Consider the following 22,261-nt stretch of genomic DNA (forward strand, 5'->3'; position numbering starts at 1 on the left):
TATAAACATTTAAGAGGATAAATGGAACAATTTATGGACAAAAGCACCATATAAATCTCTGTCAGCAACTACTAGGGAACATTCACTAAAAATTGTGCATGGACGGTATTTAACACTGAGGCCCCTATCTTATATAAAGCCCAGTAGCTCTCTGTTACATTGCAGAGGATGCCAAGTTATAGGTACATACCATCATACGTGATGGGAATGTCCACAAATACTGGAAGGAATTTTTAAAAGAGATATCTCAGATTACAGCTCAGACAATCCCAATAACCCTGGTATTGGCCATCCTTAATTTATATACTTCAAATATGGACCAATTAAGAAGTAAGGAATTAGAATGGTAAAATCCAGAACTTGGAAAACATTGCAATTAATGAATATTGATCGCTGGTATAAAATAGTCTGGCAAAAAGCCATAACGGAAAAGCTGTAGCAAAAATTGAAGGTGGCAAGGTCTTCTGCATTGCAGAAATGTGCAACTGTCCCATATGGAGATCAAATCTACAACCTTGGCGTTATCAGCACCATGCTCTAACCAACTGAGCTAAGAATGAGAAATACCTACAGCATATATTGCAACAAGGCATAGATAAGCAGGCACTACTCATTATCTCACTCCTATTACTTTGTGTTTTCGAAGTTGATTTATTGAAGAATTCATTTATTGTAATCACCTCATTGGTTTACTGTAATCACCTCATTATTATGTTCTGTAAAATAATATGTGTAGCATTTTACCTCCCTAGTGATCCATTTTTGTAAGTCATGTTATGTTTTATAATTTATAGGTGTGCAATTTTGTAACGGGAAAAATATATATACTGTTACATGGGAGGCAGACATTTCTGCCATGACAGGTGGTGGACTCTCCTTCCTTGGAGGTTTATAAACAGAGGTTGGATGGCCACCTCCCATGGATGCTTTAACATTGGAGGGGGTTCAACTAGATGACCCTTGGGTCGCTTCCAACTCTAAGATTCTATTATTCTATTAACAGATTCAGACCTTCTCTCTATTGTACCTTCCTGCTTGGAAAAACTTCACCAGTGGAGTTTCTGCCTGTCACAATCTGATTAAAAACACCAGAAAAAAGTGGGTAGGCCACCACTGGTCATGTGTTACAGAGCCACAATAACTCTTGAGGTATCACCACCACGCTTAAATCAGGTGGCTTAAATTTTTGCTATGAGTTTACAACACTTTTTTTAAAAAAACCCAGTAGCTGCATCAGTTTTATAACCCTGCTGGCTACAGAGTCCAGCCAAAATGGTTAGATTGTATTTGGATCTCAAAGTTGCCCAGCTATTTGCTTATCTATCCCAAGTATGAACAGAAAACAGAAGTGTATTCACATTCTCTTTCTGCTGACCCGTTTCACAGAACTGCCTCAAACTGCAGAAACTGGGGTTGTCTATAGAGCTTCCAGTTCAAAACACACCCCAGAGCAGTGAATAAGTGAATGCATTTACTAAAAAAGGGGGGGGGTAGTCCTTCTTCACCATTATCTTTTCTTAAAACATTATGAACAAAAGGAACAATGACTGGACCCAACAAAGTTTCAGTTCAGGCTCCATTCCAAGGAGAGCCGCTTCTTCCATTTATAGCTATGTTGACTCCGGGCTCTGTTGCAACATCCCAAGTCTAGGAAATAAACTGTGACTATGTGTGTGGCTTTAAAGGACGGGTAAAGAAGAATAAGAACAAAAAAACCAAACTGGCCAATTGTCAAATTATCTTGTCTGCTCACAAGGAGGTTTGATGTTCCGAAAAACACATAGCTATCTTTGTGCAATCTTAATCCAGTGCCTTAACTCCTTCTCTGTGATTTATTGGGGTGGCATGTTAGCAGCCTCTTCCCATATCACGTGCTGGTCAACAGAATAAGAGAAACGTTATGCTGAGGCAGAACCAGGTATCTATAAATAGTTTTAGGACACAGTGATCCAACGGAGACAAGCCCATTCCTATTTTGTTTCTTGTAAACTGTGAAAGTATTTATTGGCTGAGCAGCGGAGCCTCACCTACGGATACCAAGCTGCAATCCCTTATTCACTCAAAACAAAATGAAATAAAGAACCTTCTCTCTTTTTAACTCAAGGGGTCCGATCATTTGTAGACAGCCTACAGAATGCATGGCCAGAGGTACCACTTCTTTGCCAGAGTCGCAGCGCTTTGGGAACGGGAGGTCTCCAGTGAACATATAGCCATCCACTACAATCAAGCAGAAACCATAAGTCCACCATCCTATGCTCCACTTCCAGGAAGGGCCATACATTGTGCCATAGCGGAAAGACCTGCTCCCTGCCTTGCAGGCCTTTTCCACCTGGCCTGAGAGGGTGGGGCCCTGACTGACTGCAGCTACAAAAGCAGAGGCTGCTGAATAGACTCTTGTTGGGTTTTTTGTATCTTTATTTTAGATTGTGCTGTGATTTAAGTGGAAACTGTTTGGTTTGGTTGTGTATTTTTTGAGGGTTTATTTATTGTTTATGACTACTTGTGTTACACTGCAGTTATGTATTATTTTCATCTTGTGAGCTACATGGAGCATAGTTTGAACTGTGGAAAGATGGTATACAAATAAAATTGTGTGTGTGTGTAGCAAGGCAAATGGCTTTTATTTAGAAAGGAAAAACTTGAAATGTACTACTACACAGTGGAAGAAAGGTACAGGACATCTGATGTGCTGTAAATCTCCTGCATCCTTAGCCCATATTTATTTCTGATTAGTCAGACCATGAACTTCATTTTTCTTCCCTATCGAGTAGGAACCAGTTTATTGGCATGTCGACCCAATTCAAGCCATGTAGCATAGAATACCCATAACTCAAACCCATTATATTTCAGGACTAAAGTGGCTTAAAGCCTCAATGGTGCAGCAAGTAATCTTTTCAAAAAGTCATTTATGCTGGCACCAAGCAATGCAGAATCTTGTTATCTTGGACATCAATATACTACTAATCATTTCCAGTGGATGACTCCAAATGTTTGTGTTTTGAGTGTGAATAATTTGTCACTGCTACAATAATTTCATTAAGCACTGAAATTGCTTAATGCTTAGAGCCTTTCTTGAAAGCGGAAGCAGCATGATACCAGATACCATCCTTCCTGCTTGCTCTACAGCAAAGGTCATGCTCCACTGTCCATGAATGCTGACTGAGGCTGTGATGGCTGTAAGAAGCAGTTCCATAAGCCATGTTTTATGAATCTCTGTGTCTCAGTGCCAATTCTCCCGTCCTTACCAGTGGTAAAGGAATCAGGTAAGTATTGCCACACCACTTCCTTTGTGAGATGGTTCAATTCCAGATTATATTTATGTCCTGGTACCATTGCTAACTCCACTGTGGGCCCAGAAAGACTGACACGGGGACTCACAAACCTCCTTGTTCATTGCAGACTTCAGCTCTGCAAGTGAGAGTATAAAGTGATTAATCTGTTAACACAAGGAAATACATTCTGAGGTCTGGCTGTAATTCACACTCAAAGGGGGTGGGGTGGGAAACTACATTGTCAAAATTATTAATAACTGCTTGAATAAGTAAGGAGGCCTTGTGGGCCCACCACACTGTTCAGATTTAATACTCCACATTCCAAGGCTTACTTGGAACAAAAACAATTTCCAAATGCAATTCCTTCTCCCCTCCGACATTGGTCCACGTTATAAGAGCCTACATTATGATGAATAGAAGAGGGCAGGTGAGAAGTAGGATTGCAGGTGCTTTCCTTGTTGAGTTAAATGTTTCCATAAAGCCCACATCATCTCTACACCAGCAGGGCACTCTCAGTATAGTGAAAGAACAGGATTCCCCATGACGGAGAAAGGTTCATATGCACCCAGGCTGTATGCAAAGGTCCAGGTGAACACGGGGAGGCTAGGGAGCAGAGGCAGCCTGCATGAACCCTTTTCCCACTCCACCCCATTCACTGTGATATATGATCAAGTGAAAGAGTGCACCAATATCATAATTTGTTTGCTGTGTGGTCAGTCAATCTTGGCATGTCTCATGCCATGCCCAAGCCAACAGATACTTCAGCATCTGAAATCCACCCAGACTCCACCTAGGCTGGTGGTAACATGTGCTTGGCTTTAGCTCTAAACAAAATGGATGACAGGGATAAAACAAAATTTCTCATTCACGATTGCCGTTCTAGAGTTATATGTCCAGGACAAGATTAAAACCTGTCAGATAATAAAATAGGACTGAAGAGTAGAAAATTCTTTGCTTTAGAACAGGAAACCTGTCATTTGAGATCTCCAGGAGTAATGGCCAATCATCACTGCACTGCACTCTCTGGCTTGAATGGATGATGAATATAGCATTGCAATGTCATCTATTTCACCCAGCCTCTCTTGCCCGGCTACCCACTCCATGTTCCAACCATGAGTCTTGCTGCCCGCTGCAGGCTCTGCTATGTTGACACACCCTGTTGACACTTAGCATCTGATTTCCTTGCCCAAGTCCTTCCCTATGGCCCTTTAACATTATTGGAATAGTTCCCTGGCCTTGGCATTCAGATTATGTCTGTCACTGGTACTGTCCCATTAGTGCTCCAGCCCTAGTCACACATTACAGTGAACAGGTGCATGGAAACCCTCCCTGTGTTGAGCCCTTTTGCTCCACTGTGTTTATATCCTGGCATCTTGGCATCCATCTGATCATCAGCATGCCTCACCTCAATGAGTTTGCTTCCTGATTTCACCACCCATATTCCTCAACATATTCCTGTCTGTAGCTTTATACTGGAAAGGATTAACAAATGGTCCACTGGAGTAGCAGGGCTGTGGTGTGCTTTCAGGTCAAAGAAAGCACAGGCTAACTGTATGTTTTGTTCTTCTGCACAGGTTTATATCACAAGTGTGCAGAGTCTTTATTACCTAAAGTTTGATTATCCAAACCTGGCAGTTCAGTTTATCTACATATCTCATTATTCAAATGTTTTTAGATGCACCCCCCCCGACACATATACACATCACACGGATAAAGAACACAGGCCCCAATCCCTCTTCAGTGAAACTGGAGCAGTGGGGGGTGGGAGGCCATATTCCCCTATCAACTCAGCCCATATCCCATTCTGCCTTGACTCATTCTGTCTCTTTCCAAGTGGAAAGCTCTGCAGTTTTGTTTTTTTAATTTTTCCAGCTTATCTCATATTTGGCACCTGTTCTGCCTGCACAAAATTGGACTGAGTATACCCCCCTCCCCTCTCCAAACCACACACACACACACACACACACACACACACACCCCTCCGGTATTAGTATCTCAGGGCTGGAGGCTCTTTCCTGTTTAAAACTATATCAACACACATAATCTAGCCCAAATGTGTCAGCTGGTTTTAAGGAAATGTTTCCCCAACAGCTTTTATTCTCTCAAACTGCTGAGCTGCTCAGGGAATTGGAAAGGATTACTCACTGTTTATCCACAAGGCTTTTTGCCTGGTCCTTATTTTTTGGGGAAAAGTTGTTGTGCTTATTGTCTTTTAAAATCTGTTTAAAGCCCTGGCTATAATTAAGCAATCACGAGTGAGCTGCAAGACAGAGCCCAACAAGGCCTCAGGAAAATATACTGGAGGGTTTTTGTTCAGCATATTATTTCACTCCCACCACCCAAGAATCTTTATCCATAACCAGGCCTAGAGTCATGATGGGACTCTGCTTTTGCAGAGAAACACTATTTCTTCAAGACTTACTTTAGGGCAAAATCCACCTAATGGCAATGGATATGAGTGAAATAGCTCAGTCGGTAGAGCATGGGACTCTTAATCTCAGGGTCATGGGTTCGGACCCCATGTTGGGGGAAAAGATTCCCACATTGCAGATAGTTGGACTAGATGACCCTCAAGGTCCCTTCTAGCTCTACGATTCTATGGTTTTCCTTCTGAAGGCAGAAGTGGCTCACTGGGTGGGAAGGAGCTACCATGCTAGCGAGGAGTTGCCGTTCCTTCCCAAGGTAGGCAGGGACGCAGGTGGCGCTGTGGGTTAAAGCCTCAGCGCCTAGGGCTTGCCGATCGAAAGGTTGGCAGTTCGAATCCCTGCGGCGGGGTGCGCTCCCGCTGCTCGGTCCCAGCGCCTGCCAACCTAGCAGTTCGAAAGCACCTCCGGGTGCAAGTAGATAAATAGGGACCGCTTACCAGCGGGAAGGTAAACGGCGTTTCCGTGTGCGGCTCTGGCTCTGGCTCTGGCCAGAGCAGCGATGTCACGCTGGCCACGTGACCCAGAAGTGTCTCCGGACAGCGCTGGCCCCTGGCCTCTTAAGTGAGATGGGCGCACAACCCCAGAGTCTGTCAAGACTGGCCCGTACGGGCAGGGGTACCTTTACCTTTACCTTTACCCAAGGTAGGCAGAGTGAGGTGGCTGGGAGGTCAGCATGGTGCAAATGCACTGACAGAACCAATCTGGTGCTCCTGCCAGTACATTTATTATTTTTTAGAAGTTGTCAGTGTGGTTTTATTGTTTGTAGAGTATGCAGAAATGATTTTGGTTTTAGAACTTGAGCTTTTGTATTTGTTCTTGTTCGTATTATGTACTTTACGCTCTCGGTTTGCATTTTCAATGTTGCAAACTGCCCTGTAGACAGTATATACAAATTTAATTAATTAATTAATTACTACATCCTCAATACCTCCAGATAGGGCTGGGAATGTCCCCCATCTGTAATTCTGAACAGTTACTGTCAGTCAGTGTAGAAGTGTTGCCTTCCTGGACAAATGCAGTGTAGACAATTCTGAGCTAGATGGACCAATGGTCTGACTCTGTATATGGCACCTTCCTATTGGGGACTCAACCAAGTTTCCATGGAACCCCAGGGGTTTCCTAGAGCAGAGATTGAAAACTATGATAAGGAGGGAGCTGAACACCATATTTGAAGCTAAGGCAGATGCCCAAAGGGCTGGCACAGTGAGAAGCCCGCTTCTCTGAGAGAGGAAGAGGCAGAAACTGCTAAGATTAAGTTTACATTATTACTCATAAAGTTGTGACGGGGTAGCTCGGGGGAATTAGAGAGAGGAAACCAAAGTTAATCCCAAGGATAAAATCCCAATTCTTGTTGTTTATAAATGCATTATTTGAAGACACAATAGACCCTACGTGAAGCAAATACTTAAGAGCAAGATCGGACCTATTACTCCAAGATGGAATACATTTCTTATCTCAAGGGTATGAAGCTAGCAGCACCAGATTAAACACCAACAAAAAATATGTCCCATCTAATGAAATATAGAGGGACGCAGGTGGCGCTGTGGGTTAAAGCCTCAGCGCCTAGGGCTTGCCGATCGAAAGGTCGGCGGTTCGAATCCCTGTGGCGGGGTGCGCTCCCGCTGCTCGGTCCCAGCGCCTGCCAACCTAGCAGTTCGAAAGCACCTCCGGGTGCAAGTAGATAAATAGGGACCGCTTACCAGCGGGAAGGTAAACGGCGTTTCCGTGTGCAGCTCTGGCTCTGGCTCTGGCCAGAGCAGCGATGTCACGCTGGCCACGTGACCCGGAAGTGTCTCCGGACAGCGCTGGCCCCTGGCCTCTTAAGTGAGATGGGCGCACAACCCCAGAGTCTGTCAAGACTGGCCCGTACGGGCAGGGGTACCTTTACCTTTACCTTTAATGAAATATGAGACAAAAGAACGTACCCTCCAGTCCTTGCAGCCATGTAAGTTTGCCAATTGCCCGAGGCCTTCTACTACCCAGAAAAGTTTCACTAATCGGTCATTTCTCCATTCTTTTGACTTTCTAGGCTTTGGTCATCCTCCCTGTTCTGTTCCTTGTGGCAACTTCTCCCCATTTCCCTGCTTTCCCTGGACACATTCACAACAAAAGCAGCAGGCCTATGTCTACATTTTATTGCAATGTTATTTTATTGTGATGATTAGTAAAACTGCAGCAGGCAACCGGAAGCACAGCGAGAAGCAGCTGAGTTCTACTGACAGGACGGATGCAGTTGCTGAGCTTGTTAATTGTTTCCTCTTTCACTCTCATCAGCTGTTTCTAGGACGCTGTTGGCCAATTCAGAGGTAATAATCACAGCACACAAGCATGTCTTTTTACCTTGTCATCTTGGTATATGGACCTTGCTAGCTGAAGCAACAGGCTGCCAAAGGTTGACATTTAGAGGTCCCTTGAGGATCAATTAAAGAGTTTTCTGGTGGCAATGTTTTCGTAACAAACATTTCAGCTTAATTTGACTCTAAGGGTTTCATGGAAATACACTGCCATCATTGGTCCAGTGGCAAAAATATCAAACTCCACCATTGCCAACTCAGCGGCCAGATGCTACAGAAATGAACCAGTACTCATCCCTGGTTGGTATAAAGGTGTCTGCTGAACTATTTCAAAATGTGGCAGGTGAGGCAAAAGGAGTTGGGAGTTGCTATATCTCCTCTCTATATGGAGCTTCAATTACGGCAGTGTTAAAATCCTGGAAGGGATCTATAGGCCAATGTTGGAGGCCTGGATCCACAAGGTGTTATGCCACACTGGACTGGAACAAATGAACACAGCAGAGGCAGAGCCAATGGGTGTCAATCAGGGCTATGAGGGATGGTCTTAATGATGTCATGCACCTGAGCATTGCCTTTAAAACTTTGATTAAACATTCCAGGAAATAATTCCTACTAAGCACCATTCTCAGACAGATTGACTCATCTCGTTTAGTGGTTGCATAGGTGTCAGTCAGAGTAAATATGTATGCTTCGAAGGGCAGCTTTGCTTTCAGAATGAAAATGGATACCCCTAAGACAATTAGCCCAACTCTAGACATCAAGAAAGTACATCTGGTTCATGATAGTTTGCAAAACTTTACTGACCAAGGTGTTGGCATTCCAACCAGAAGGTGAGACAGTCAGATCAGAAGTGATATTGTGGGGAGAGAATGCCAAGGATTCACACAAAACTGAGCAGGAGGACCAAGCAGGGAGTCAGGTAGGAACAGGCAAAAATCAGGGATGCTGAATAAATCAGGAACAAGGGGAATGAGCATGATCACCTGTGGTGAACGAAGAGAGGAGAGATGACAGCTGAATAAAAGGGGATGGCAAGAATTGCCAAGGATGCAGGAAACAGATGAGAGGAGGAGGTATGTAAAGTCTGGGGTAGCATACTGTACTGCTGGGTTAACTGGTAGGAATATAAATAAATAAACCCGAGATCTACTGACACTGGAGGAGGAACAGGGGTGTGGGGGGAATGCATTGCCCCTGGTGGCACAATCCCGGTGGGGTGCCATCACGGTTGCCCCCCCTGAGCTGGGCGCCACACCCCCCAGGACATGTGCCACACCCCTGCGGGTGGTGCGCCATGCCCCCGCCTGCTCTCTGCCCCCCCCCAGAGCTTGAAGCTCCGCCACTGTCTACTGATAAGAAGAGCCCTAACTGTGGAAGTGGCAGGGTGTGGAGTGTCACCAGGTGGCTCTTGAGTACATATGAGATACACTGGAGCTCTTAAGACAAGATAGATAGGTGAAGAAACCAGAGGCCTTTCTCCTGGGCATGGTCGGCCAACTGGTGCCAAAGAAGGATAGAACATTTTTTATGTATGCAACAACAGCAGCAAGAATACTTATTGCAAAATATTGGAAGACACAAGATCTACCCACCCGGGAAGAATGGCAGATGAAGTTGATGGACTACATGGAATTGGCGGAAATGACTGGCAGAATCCGAGACCAGGGAGAAGAGTTGGTGGAAGAAGATTGGAAAAAGTTTAAAGACTATTTACGGAAATACTGTTAAATTAATGAATGTTAGGAAAATGTTGGAATGAAGTTATATGGCTTTAGTAGAAATGTTATAAGGAATTAAGGATAAATAGATTAATAGAGTATTAAAGGGAAAATAAGGTTAGAATGTGTTAAGATAATTATAGGATTAAAAATAGAGGAAGATGGAAAGAAATTGCTGAAAAAAATAATAAAAGTGGAATACAAAAAGGGAGGTGTGAGGAGGTCGCAGAAATAAGGGAATGAAAGATAAGATATTGAAATTATTTGTATGTTTTAAATTGTGTTTGTTTTGTTTTGTTAGTTTAATGTTAGTGTTTTGTTAGTGTAATGTATAGTTTTTTGTTTTTTCTTCTTTTTTGTATTGTATTGTATTGTATTGTATTGTATTGTATTGTATTGTATTGTATTGTACTGTATGGTTTTTATTTTCAGTAGTGTATAAATTGTTGGAAAAGGTAATAAATATTATTTTTTTAAAAAAAGACAAGATAGATAGGAATTCTGTCAACTAAACTAAGCTTCTTTACAAATACCTACATTCAAAGTTCGTAACATGCAGTTTAGAACCAGAACTGCTCCCTTAGCTCATGAGTAGGCAACGTTGTCCACTGTCTCCACGTTATATGATATCGCTCTTGAGCCATTAGCCTGTGCCATTAGATATTCAGAAGACATGAAAGGTACTAAAATTCAAGGCCTAACATTTAAACTAATATTCTATGGAGACAATATGCTATTATTGCTCTTTAACACAGGAAGTTCAGTTCCTACCTTATTGAAAAACATTACAAATTGTGGTGAATTGCATGAAATGGAGATTAAGAACAGAACTCCCCAGCCTTCTAGCAGAGAATCTGTCCTTTAAAATGTACACTTTTCCATTTTATATCCTACAGCCAGGACATTTTCTGCATAGAAACATGAGAAATTAACAATGAATTGCCATCAGACATTAGTATTGCTCTGAATAATATTCAGAGGCTTCCCTCATCCTTTTCTTTGGGTAGTGGTGGTAGTGGAGAACAGGAAGAAAAATACTCTTTAAATGAATGTTATGTTTCAGGAGCCTTCCTTTTTTTTCTTGTTTTTACATTTATAAGCCACTCTTCATTCAAGGATCACAGGGTTGTTTACAGTATACAACTGTCATATTTTGAAACGGGGAGTGCTAAGAGTCACAAACTCTGTGTTTTCTGTAACATGTAGTTCTACCCTGAAGAATAAAGCAACTTCAAAGGAGTCAGTAGTATCTCAAAGTTAGAAAATATGAGGCATCCACCACAGACCCGTCAGGGAAGAAATGGATCAGCCCATCAAGTCCAGTATTTTATTCTCACAGCAGCCAACTAGATACCTATGGGAAGTCCACAAGCAGGGCGTGAATGCAATGGTGCTCTCCCAACTTGTTGCTCCCCAGCAACTGGCATTCAGAGAGGTACTCCCTCTGACACTGAAGGCACAACACACCCATCATGACTAGCAGTAGCCATGGATTGCTCTAAGCACCATCCAAGTTGATGGCCACCACTATCTTGTGGAAGTGAATTCTCTAGGTCCTCTGGGTGAAGAAGCCCTTCCTTTTGCCTGTTCTGAATCTCCCACCTTTCTGTTTCACAGGATGGGAACAGACTCTTGATGGAAAGAAATCAAAATTAATCCAGGGGATACCGTATTTTTCGTTCTATAGGACACACCCGACCATAGGACACACCTTGTTTTAGAGGGGGAGAACAAGAAAAAAAAAACATCCGCCTCTCTGTGCAGCGCCCCTTCAGCGAAGTGGCAGGAGAAACGGAGCCCCTTCCATTTCTCCTCCTGCTTTGCTGAAGGGGCGCTGCGCAGCTCTCCCTCTCCCACATTGAAGCCTGGAGAGCGAGCGCACCGACCCCTCTCGCTCTCCAGGCTTCAGTGAAGGCAACCCAAAGCCTCTGGAGCGTGGCGGGAGCACTCCCACTGTGCTTCTGAGGCTTCGCATTGCTATTGCTGAAGCCAAGGAGCCTGCATTCACTCCATAGGACACACACACACATTTCCCCTTAAATTTTGGAGAGGAAAATGTGCGTCTTATAGAGCGAAAAATACAGTAACTTTGAGGCAGCAAAGACACACAAGACTCCCCTTCCCCCACCACACATACACACACTTGCGAATAGTGTTTGTGAATTCGCAGGTGCTGATTCCACTTCAGTTCTGCTTGAAATATCCACAGCACTAATACTGGCAAATGCATGTTTCCAAAAGAAACTCTTTGGAAAGACAGAAAGGAGGGAGTTTCTGACCTTAAGCATCTCTGCAGCTGTACTCTGCTCTTTATTATTAGGCCTCACTTAAGCTGCCAGAACTCCAGCCACCAAACTGTCATCACTCTCTTGGTTAATTGGAAGTCGGGGGCCCATTTCATCCATGGAAAAAGCCTGACTTGCTCACCATTTTGAGCCAGGCAGCTAGTTGTTCTTGACTCCCCCCCCCCCCTTTGGATACTTCATGAATGTTCTAGTTGAGACACTGCATATCTTTAATTACTTCAGAACAGATAAAATGACACCAAAAATCACTATGTCGAGAGACAAGGGGAGAGAGGAAATGAAGGTTGGAATCCAAGGAAACTTGCCTAGAAGGCAACAGTAGTTGCTACAAGAATCCACCTGCTTATTGTACAGCTCCTGTTATATGCGCACATGGTATAGAGAGCATTAGGACTCATTCTGTGACACTCTTGCACTTGAAACAATTCCAGTGTAAAGTTTGTGAGTAGGATGCAATATCAGTGCTTTGCATTTGCAAAGATGTTACGGTCGTGTTAGCAGTGTTTGTGTTTATCTCTACTCTAGCTAGGCTCTAGGGTTCCATCATCAGCAGGCTCCTGGCAACTGAGCTCAATCTTCCAACAGCTCAATTGCCCCATGGGAGGAACCAACTTCATCTTTAGTGATTCAGATGCTTGCTGTACAAGCAAGCTGGTAGATAGGTAGTTTGTATGTTTTATGAAACAACAGTATGTAGGAGCTTTGTTGTTCTGACACAAAGGACATAATCATTTTATTGTACAATTATGTGATTATTATATTATTATACAATTATTTTACTCACCCTTCACCCTAAGGACTCAGGACAGGCTACAATAATTAAAACACAGTTTAAAACAACTTAATTTTTTCAGCATTGGGCTCTATTTTGTGGGAAGCCAGGTGATACTTTAAAAAAAAATTATTAAATAAGACTCAAATAGCAGTGCCATAGAAGAGATTTTATTTTTTCTGGCACTCCCAACTCTGGAGGAATAAAAAAATGGAACCCAGCAAAGTTTACAGTATTGATTTGTGGACATTAAGTCCCCCTGAAACTTAAAATGAAGAGCAGCTAATTGTTTTTGAAAATAAAGGAAAAAAGGGGAACCAATTCATAACCACTGTGCTAGTCTTCATAAGTGAGTGGAGCGATTATTGCTATGCAGCCTTTGCCAACAGCATTTTTTTTTTCAAGAGCCTGTCACTATAGGACTACAAAAATGAAATATACCTAATTTGGAGAGAAGACTTGTTACAGGCACTGTACAAGAGTGTGGAAAGGTTAGTAAGTTATCTGGATCTAAAAAGTTATCTGGCACAGAATGTCTGCTGTGTGGTTCAAAATCATTATCCAGCTTTGCTCACATAAGGGCTACAATGTTTTTCATTATTTCTGCTCTCTTCCATAAAAGGTACGGATCAGGGTCAGAGACTGGCAGCAGTGGCTTATGAACGACTGGATTTTATATTTTCAAAGTAAGCTTTTCCATGGTTTCTTCATCTCTGTGTGCCTTTGTTGTGCAACCTGAGACCTTAACATAAAGCAAAGTTAGAATCCAATTAAAGTCCACAAGAATTTCCTCCATTGCCATCTGAAGTTGGAAAACAATCCGAAGACAAATAATGAGGCTGCCTGCAAAACAATAAGTAGAAGTGCAGGAAAAAGCATGTTTTGGAGCCAAACTGTAGATCTCCCCAGGCTGTGGTTGTTATCTCTGGGTCCTGTTTGAAACGACTTTGGAAACAAGTTGTTTGATTACAGCACATGATAGCAAGCCCCTAAGTCACTCTGTATACCTTTATCCATGAAATTATGGTTGCCAGATCCCATCAGGTCCTTTAGTCCAAAATGGTGCTCCATAACGGAGGAAGAAGTGTGAAAACAAAGCTTAAATAAAAGCAAAGGGAGAGGGAGGGAGGCCACTGGAGCTGAAATAGCCTTAGAGAAACAGCCTTGCTACCTTTGCTCTTGGGACATAAATCTGGGCAGAGAAGAGCAGCTAAAGGGGTGTGCAAGGGGGAACCTTTCATGTCACTTGCCTTCGGTTTATAGCTCTTGCACTGGACACAGGGCCTCTTTAGGACTGAAAGCCCCTTTTGTATTAATCTCCCTGAACGTGGCTGTCTCATGCTTTAAATCTCCCACCAGACAGCTGCCCTCATTGTTCAAGCCTTACTCTCAAGCAGCTGTCCTGGGATACCAGAGCCTCTTTTAAATCAAAGTCACCCCCTCTTCCAGGCAGCTGTTCCTGGACTCCATGACTTGGGCTCCACCTCTAGACTCCAGTGAAGAGCTTAGTCTTGCACGATGCTTATCTTCACTCTGGTGATAACTCATGTTACATTAAATTTGGCAGGATGGGTCACAATGCCTCAGAGTTAGATTAATGTAGTTTTGTTTCCACAGAGTTTGTTCATTTGTGGAGAGGCATGAGTCAGATGTTCTCCTGATTCACCTTATGCCTCAAGAGTAGTGATTTGGGGGGCAAGGGGTGGGAAGACACTTTTAGAGAGACCATTAATTCTGCCCCCCTTTTTTGTTGCAGTTTTCAACTGTACACAGCTAGATTTCTCTCACTCTCCTGCTGTTATAGGGCAGTTTCGGCCCAATGTTTCTTTTCATTATGAGTCATCTCAGCTAAACAAGGAGAACACAGTAAATGTGATGACTTCACATTGCTATACAGTCATGTATCAATGGGACAAATGGTTGTGCCCTAATGTGCTTTGCTCCTCACCCACCTTGTTGCTGGCTGTGTCACACAGAAAACAAGCTACTCATGATGTGTGAACCTGGGCTCATGCTTTGTTTCTTCCTAACAAACCATGAACAGAAGCAAAGGCTTGTTCTTGGCTTACTACTCATGTTTTGTTTGAGAGAAACAAACAAACTTGCTTAGGTCCATACACGACTAGTAAGAATCTGGCTTGTTTCCTTCCCCACAGGACACAATCAGGAGTGAGGAGGAGCTAAGCTGTCATACACACTTAATGCCATAGTTTATTTTAATACTGCATGAAAGAGCCTTTCTGATGCCGACATAATCCCCATCCATTTTGGATCAGCCCCAGATCTAATTCTGATGTCAATTGTGGCTGTACAGGAGGCAGTTGTGTTTCATTTCTCCACCAAGGTTTTTCTTCTCTTCCTAAGGATTTAAGGGAAGAGGTAAAGAGGCTGGATCTTGCTCAGTTCCACACATTACCAGCTTTTGGTTCCCTTGACTCCATCTTGGTATTGATGCGGAAACCTTTAATAAGTGATTCATTTAGCTGGCCAGCACTCCAGTGAAGTCACAGGAGGCACAGTGCCATTTCCAAAGCTCTACTGCAATTTACATCCAGAAATCTCTTCAGAATTTCCTTGCACTCAATATGACAGCACAGAAGAAGAAACAGCACTTACGGAAATTGGTTCAATGACAACTTGTGTAAGAGAATATTTTTTTTGCTAAGGCTGGCCTTCCCTAAGCCTGTTCTTCAAATCATCCCCCAGAGATCAGGATGGAAAAGTGAACTTGGATGAAGCCTTGTTTTGACTTCCCACACAGCTCAGGTCTAAAGAAAACAGATGCCTTTCGAGTCTGACACACAATGGAGCACAGTTCTTCCATATTACGCTTTGGCAGTGAAGGGTTGGTTTGGAGATTTGGGTGGTGGTGATCACACAGTGGTCTTAAGATTTAACAGTAACACCCATCTCCAAATTTCAGTGGCAGATAGTGGGGTTAATGGCTATTCATATCACCAAATTTTGTTCAAAACAGATCAAACCAAAGCTTCTTTCTGTGCTAGAATTAGAAGGTCCTTTGTTGTTGTTGTTGTTGTTGTTTAGTCGTTTAGTCATGTCCGACTCTTCGTGACCCCATGGACCAGAGCACGCCAGGCACTCCTGTCTTCCACTGCCTCCCGCAGTTTGGTCAAACTCATGCTGGTAGCTTCGAGAACACTGTCCAGCCATCTCGTCCTCTGTCGTCCCCTTCTGCTTGTGCCCTCCATCTTTCCCAACATCAGGGTCTTTTCCAGGGAGTCTTCTCCTCTCACGATCTGTCCTTCCAGTGAGCACTCAGGGCTGATTTCCTTCAGAATGGAGAGGTTTGATCTTCTTGCAGTCCATGGGACTCTCAAGAGTCTCCTCCAGCACCATAATTCAAAAGCATCCATTCTTCAGCAATCAGCCTTCTTTATGGTCCAGCTCCCACTTCCATACATCACTACTGGAAAAACCATAGCTTTAACTATACGGACCTTTGTTGGCAAGGTGATGTCTCTGCTTTTTAAGATGCTGAGAAGGTCCTTAGCACTCTGCAAAACTTCAGCTATGTTGTGAATGGTTACCAAGAAGCTATGGCAATAAGAAATAGAAAATTCAGATGCTGCCCTGCATCACACCCTAAGCTTGTAAAGGGAGGAAGGAAGGAATAAGATAAGAACTAAGAGAAAGGGCGACTTCTACTGCACACCAAAAGGAAGTTGCAAACGCCCCCAACCTTCCTTGTAAGGTATCATGTCATGGCTTAAGATGCTCTGAAAAGCAACAAAGAAAGGGAGGAGGAAGCTGTTTATCTAATCAGCAAACATGGAGTAGGAAGGCACTCCTCTCTAATTATTAACTCCTGTGCAGTCATGGATTGGGCAAGAGAATGATACCTACAGCAAGAATGGGAAAGGAGGAATCAGTGATCATGGAATGGACTCTTGGAAACAAATAAACAAAACTTGGTACCATCAAGGAGGGAATGGAACAGGAGATTTAATGTATAACCAGATTAATTGAAAACAAGATATAACTACAGTGGTACCTTGGTTCTCAAACGCCTTGGTTCTCAAACACTTTGGTTCTCAAACTCCGAAAACCCAGAAGTAAGTGTTTTGGTTTTCGAATGTCTTTCGGAAGCTGAACATCCAATACGGCTATTGGCTATTGTTTCTGGGGCGCCTGCACTAGTCAGAAGCTGTGCCTTGGTATTTAAACATTTCAGAAGTCAAATGGACTTCCGGAACTGATTAAATTGCTGCTTTTGCTTTTGCTATTTATTTTGTCTTTTTGTTTTTGAGGCTTTTCCAATTAATTCGTTTTTGTGACTGTGTGGAACCCAGTTCAGCTACTGATTGATTGCGTGACTGTGGAAATGGATAAAAGCCCCCCATCCAAACAATAACTATCATCAGTGCAGGTAAGAAAAAATAATAATTTTAATTTTTATCATCTACAATACTGTCTTATTTCTTTTATAGAACAGTACATTAATTATTGCTTTCATTTTATGGATCAGTGGTCTCATTAGATAGTAAAATTCATGTTAAATTGCTGTTTTAGGCATTGTTTTTAAAAGTCTGGAACGGATTAATCCATACTGCATTACCTTCTATGGGAAAGGGAGCCTTGGTTTTGGAATGCTTTGGTTTTGGAATGGATTTCCGGAACGGATTAAGTTTGAGAACCAAGGTACCATTGTAATGTAAAACATGGAAGTGAATGAAGAGAAGCTTTAGTCCATGGCAAAATCCTGGGGAAAGGATTCTGGATTTTGCTAAATAAGAGGCTGTTTTTCACTAGATTTGTTTGCCACAGTAAGATGATTATGCATACCAAAGCATCATGTAGAACAGAATGCTATGGACGTCACAACTTTGCTGGCTGAATGCTTTTCTTAGTGAGATGTTCCCTGTACTCGATATATACGTATACACTTTTAAAAACACAATGTCAAAGTCCATTTCTTTGGAAGTTCAGAACACAGACCCAGGCCCAGCAATGTCCTCATCCTTGATAAGTTATAAAGCTCTGACATGTAGTTTATAGCAGCTTGGAGGTCAGGGGAAGATATGCAGATACAATGGGAAATTAATTTTGGAGGGCTATGTGCCGTCCAGCCACTAAGTAATTATTACCCAAATTTGTACCCCCTAACATTTATCTCCAGTTCTGCTAATATAAGGACTACCTTGTTCCTCTTTACTTTACTTCAGCTCTCAGCCTGACATGTCTGTGTTCTGGAGACCAGCACAGAGCAAAGTGTACTTGGCCACTTAGGACCAAACTCTACCATTACAAGGAAAGCATAACTGATGAAGTGTAGAGCATCTCAGCTCCAAGGTCTCCACACATTGTGTGTGTCTTATTCATATGATACAAGGTGATCCGGCTCAGTGTTTCCCCATCCCATTACCAGTTGGAGGATGTGGCAGCAGTGATGAATAGTCATGCACCTTTATTTTACTTAGTATCATCAGGGAGATGTGGGGAGGAGATGGAGATAGGCAGCAGTTGCATTTTGCAACACATTGCCGCTAGTCTAAGATGTTAGAGGAGAGGTTGCCCAACCTTGGTCTACAGAGCCTTGAATCCCACCCAATTCCTGCAGCTGGTCACTTCTCACATGTGATATAGATCCACTCTATGACCTGTATGTCTGAACCACACCCTCAAATACAAGAAGCAGAAGGGAAGCCCCAGTAGGCATGCAGTTTGAAACTCCCATTTGTTCTAGGAAACAAAACCCCATTTGCAACAGGGAATTTCATTAGTACGAGCAGTTTATGAATTTATTTTGCACAGTGGAAGGAAAGAAGGGCCTTTTTCTGCCTCCCTACTTCCAGCCACTCTCTGAAGACCACTCTTCTCCAGAGACCCTCATAAGAATATTAGGAGGCGGGCAGGGGAAGCATGACTTTGTTTTTTTGCAGTCTCCAGATGAGGACTAGATCATGTGAAAAATGAACATCAGATTTTAGCTGCAGTTCATTCATTTTCAGCTTTGTATTCTTGTTATAAAAAAGCATGCCTAGACATTCCATTATTGCGCCCATAACCTATGTTTAAGGTGCCACTTAGCTCCTAGCTTTCATATCTCAGTTTCTAATACTAAAGGCATGCACACTAATCCTGAAGGGAGAGAGAGAGGAGCAGCTCAGGGAACAGCTTCTGTTACAGAGCTAGGAGCCCAGACAGAAAGCAGGCAATGCTACAGGGTCTACAAAGCCAGGATGGAACATTGTCCAGGTTTCTCTGGCAGTAGCAGTCACAGTTAAGTGAGCAGAGCTATGGAGCTATGGAAATGCTAAATGAAGCTAGGGTAAGGCAAGGTGGTGGAAAGGTCAGGGCTGTACTGTCTCAGTCAAGGCACATCAGAACGCCAAGATTTGAGAAAAAGCAATAGGCATTGTTCAATCTACAGTACAGTGGTACCTCAGGTTAAGAACTTAATTTGTTCCACAGGTCTGTTCTTAACCTGAAACTGTTCTTAACCTGAAGCACCACTTTAGCTAATGAGGCCTCCCACTGCTGCCGTGCCGCTGGAGCATGATTTCTGTTCTCATCCTGAAGCAAAGTTCTTAACCCGAGGTACTATTTCTGGGTTAGCAGAGACTGTAACCTGAAGCGTCTGTAACCTGAAGTGTATGTAACCCGAGGTACTTGGGAATAAAAGTAACATCATTTTATCATCTACCTCTTGTCTACCTTCTCTCTTAAGGAGACTGAAGAATGTATCCAAAGTGTGAGAATAACCCCATTGACTCCCTCACCCACATCTTGAAGCAGCTACTAGTATAGAAGCCCATGTCCCTATGTCAGTGTCCCTTCAGACAGGGGATGGCTTTATCATACGGAACACTAAAGGTGCCCATGTCCAAGTGAAGCAACACTACGGAAGTGCATATTAATGTTGTTTGAAGGATTCCTTTTCACTACCATCCCAGCAAGTAAAGAGACATGAGAACCACCTGAACAAGGACATTTTGGAAAGACACGACACTTAAGTACATCCAGCACTAAAATTATCTCTAGCACCATTTATTTATTTGCATTTATGTACCACTTAATATTTCAAAAATCTATAGGCCATGTGCTAGTATGAATGCTTGAGCCACAAAGCGTGGGACTCAACAAACCACCTGCTTTTGCTACCTGGCTGGAACTACCGATACTTAGTTAAGAGGCTGACAGGCCACAAAACTGGGTATACTTGCCCTAGTATGGTTGTGCACAAAAAAAAGCTTGCAAGGCATCCATTACACTAGAAAGTACATATCACAGAACTCTCCATTCCCAAAATGGGAGCATCTAATGTATGCCATACTCTCACTGAAGTAAAACTGCCCTAAGATCAGATGATTCCCATGTGCCTAGTGAGCCAATGTTGTAACATACAGAAATCACAAATATACAGCAAATGCGCCAACAGAGAGATCTGGAAGCATGTAAAAAGATATACATGCATCTTCAAAAGTCTACAGTGAACTTGAATACCACTCAAAATAGATGTCAAATCTACCCCCAAAATCTGCCCCCCTTAACAGCTATGTGAAAGCAGCCATGAGCTAAAGCACAGATTTTGTACCTCCAAAATAACCCACATGAATGGCGGAAGAGCTATTAGGAAAACACAAATGTATTTGTACACAAAGAACTGCACAATGTAAAAGAAGAAGAAGCTCATTTTCTGCTTACCTTCTTGGCATTTGGGTGGAATTTCAGTCACTGCTGGCTGTAGCTTTGGTTCTGGTGGCAGGTGCTGATTGGTTGGGAAAAGCTCCACGTTTTCATTCTGCCTAACTGGTGGTACTGGAACCTCTGAAGATTTTGCTACCTGGATTTCCACTCGTTTGGTGGCAACATCAGGCACAGGTGGGCTAGCAGCTTCCATTCTGCGCTGTGTTGGCTCGGGGATCTTTGAGGGGACTTCTATTCTGCGAAGAGCTTGGTCCTGAGGCTTGCCTATATTGATCTCAGTCCTCCTGGGAGCGGTCTCAGGGGGCTTGTGCCCCAGCACATCTGCTCTCTTGAGGCCAAATCTTGAAGCTCCTGGGGTGGAGTTCTCCACTTGCTTAGATGAGATATCAATGGAGATTTCTGTTCTTCTGGACACTGGCTCAGGATGTTTTGGTCCAGAGAGCTCAACTCTCCTCAGAGAAGATTTAGGAGATCTTTGTGCAGACTCCACATGTCTGGAAGGGGTCTCTGAATTCTTGGTGCCAAGATCCTGGAATTTCTGTGTGGAGCTGGACACTGTGGACCTAGCAAGAGGGTTGGGTGTCCGTCTTTGTGGAGTGGAAGAATTTGGAGGCTGGTCTGCTTCTTCAACCTCAAAGGATCTTTTCAGAGCTGGAAGATTAACAAAAAGACATAATCCAAGTTTAAACACCACAATCAACTGTATGAAATTACTGACCTCAGAGACGCAAACAGAAACCTAGAGTTCAAGTCCCCATTGTGCACTGTCCTACAAACAACTCTTTTTCATACATTTCATTATGCTGAACCTGGAAGGGGGACTCATTCCTATTGTGCTAAACCTAGAAGTCAGGTAAACAACGCAATGTCTCGTAGATTCTTGAGCAAAGCCCAAAGTCAGGGAGAGCCCCTGTACCACATGAAGTTCCAGAAAAGGTCACATGGTGTTTCACCAGATTCAAAAATCAGTGGATCCATGGACTGAAATGTGAGGTCCCTCCCAACTCTTTGACTCCTTACTAATCATACTGTTTTGGGCTCTTCCTCTTGAAATTTGTCCTGCTCCATTTATTCAATTATTATAGGCCCTATTGTTCAACTGCGTGACATTGATTCAGGTGCCATTCCTTCTAAATAAAATCCAAGTCCATTTGGAAACAGCAGAAACATACACACACAGAGATCTTCCTGCCTAGACTAAATTCATTCAGGATCACTTTTCACCTTATTTTGTGTGCTCATATCCACCAAACAATTGCAAAGGAATGCCCAGAAAATGGCCAAAGACAGGCATCTCTGTTATACAAGCATGTTGCATATCTGGCACATCCATCTAGCAAACTTCCCAAAAGACACAGGTCTCCTTGCAAGTTACAGATATTGCACCATCAGACGTTACCCTACACAGATCTTCAGAAAGTAAAGAGAGAGAAGCAATATGGGATGTAGGTCCCAATAGAGGAGGGGAATCTGGTGAACTTCCTTTAACCTTGTTAGAAAAGCAGCAGTGGGAAGGTGTAGGTATACAAAAAATGGCAAGGCACAGTGATTGCTCAAGCATTTTGTTGGGGAAATTTGCTCAAAGAAAGGAATAAAGCCTCCATTTCTACCTCAATGTACTTTCTGTTCCACAGGACCAAACATAGAACCCTTGAACTAGGACAGTGGTTTTCAACCAGTGTGCTGTAGCACCCTGAGGTGCCTTGAATGATAGTCGGGGTGCTGCAGGCAATGCTGGCCTCTGTCCCTCTTTCCTCCCCTCCATCCTCTGATGCCCTCTTATGTCTCTGCGTCCCAAAGGCTTG

General features: G+C 43.1%; 1 protein-coding gene across 4 annotated transcripts in view; it reads right to left on the reverse strand.

Moving 5' to 3' along the window:
* SEPTIN9 (septin 9) overlaps positions 1-22,261 on the reverse strand; it is a 216,523-nt gene that overhangs the window by 74,348 nt on the left and 119,914 nt on the right. For all 4 annotated transcript variants that reach the window (XM_079966064.1, XM_079966063.1, XM_079966066.1 and 1 more), the window contains one exon: positions 20,454-21,107. In XM_079966064.1, the coding sequence (XP_079822190.1) occupies positions 20,454-21,107 (654 nt within the window). The remainder of the gene's footprint in view (positions 1-20,453; positions 21,108-22,261) is intronic.

The sequence above is a fragment of the Podarcis cretensis genome, assembly GCF_951804945.1.
Source record: "Podarcis cretensis genome assembly, chromosome: 2".
NCBI lineage: Eukaryota > Metazoa > Chordata > Lepidosauria > Squamata > Lacertidae > Podarcis > Podarcis cretensis.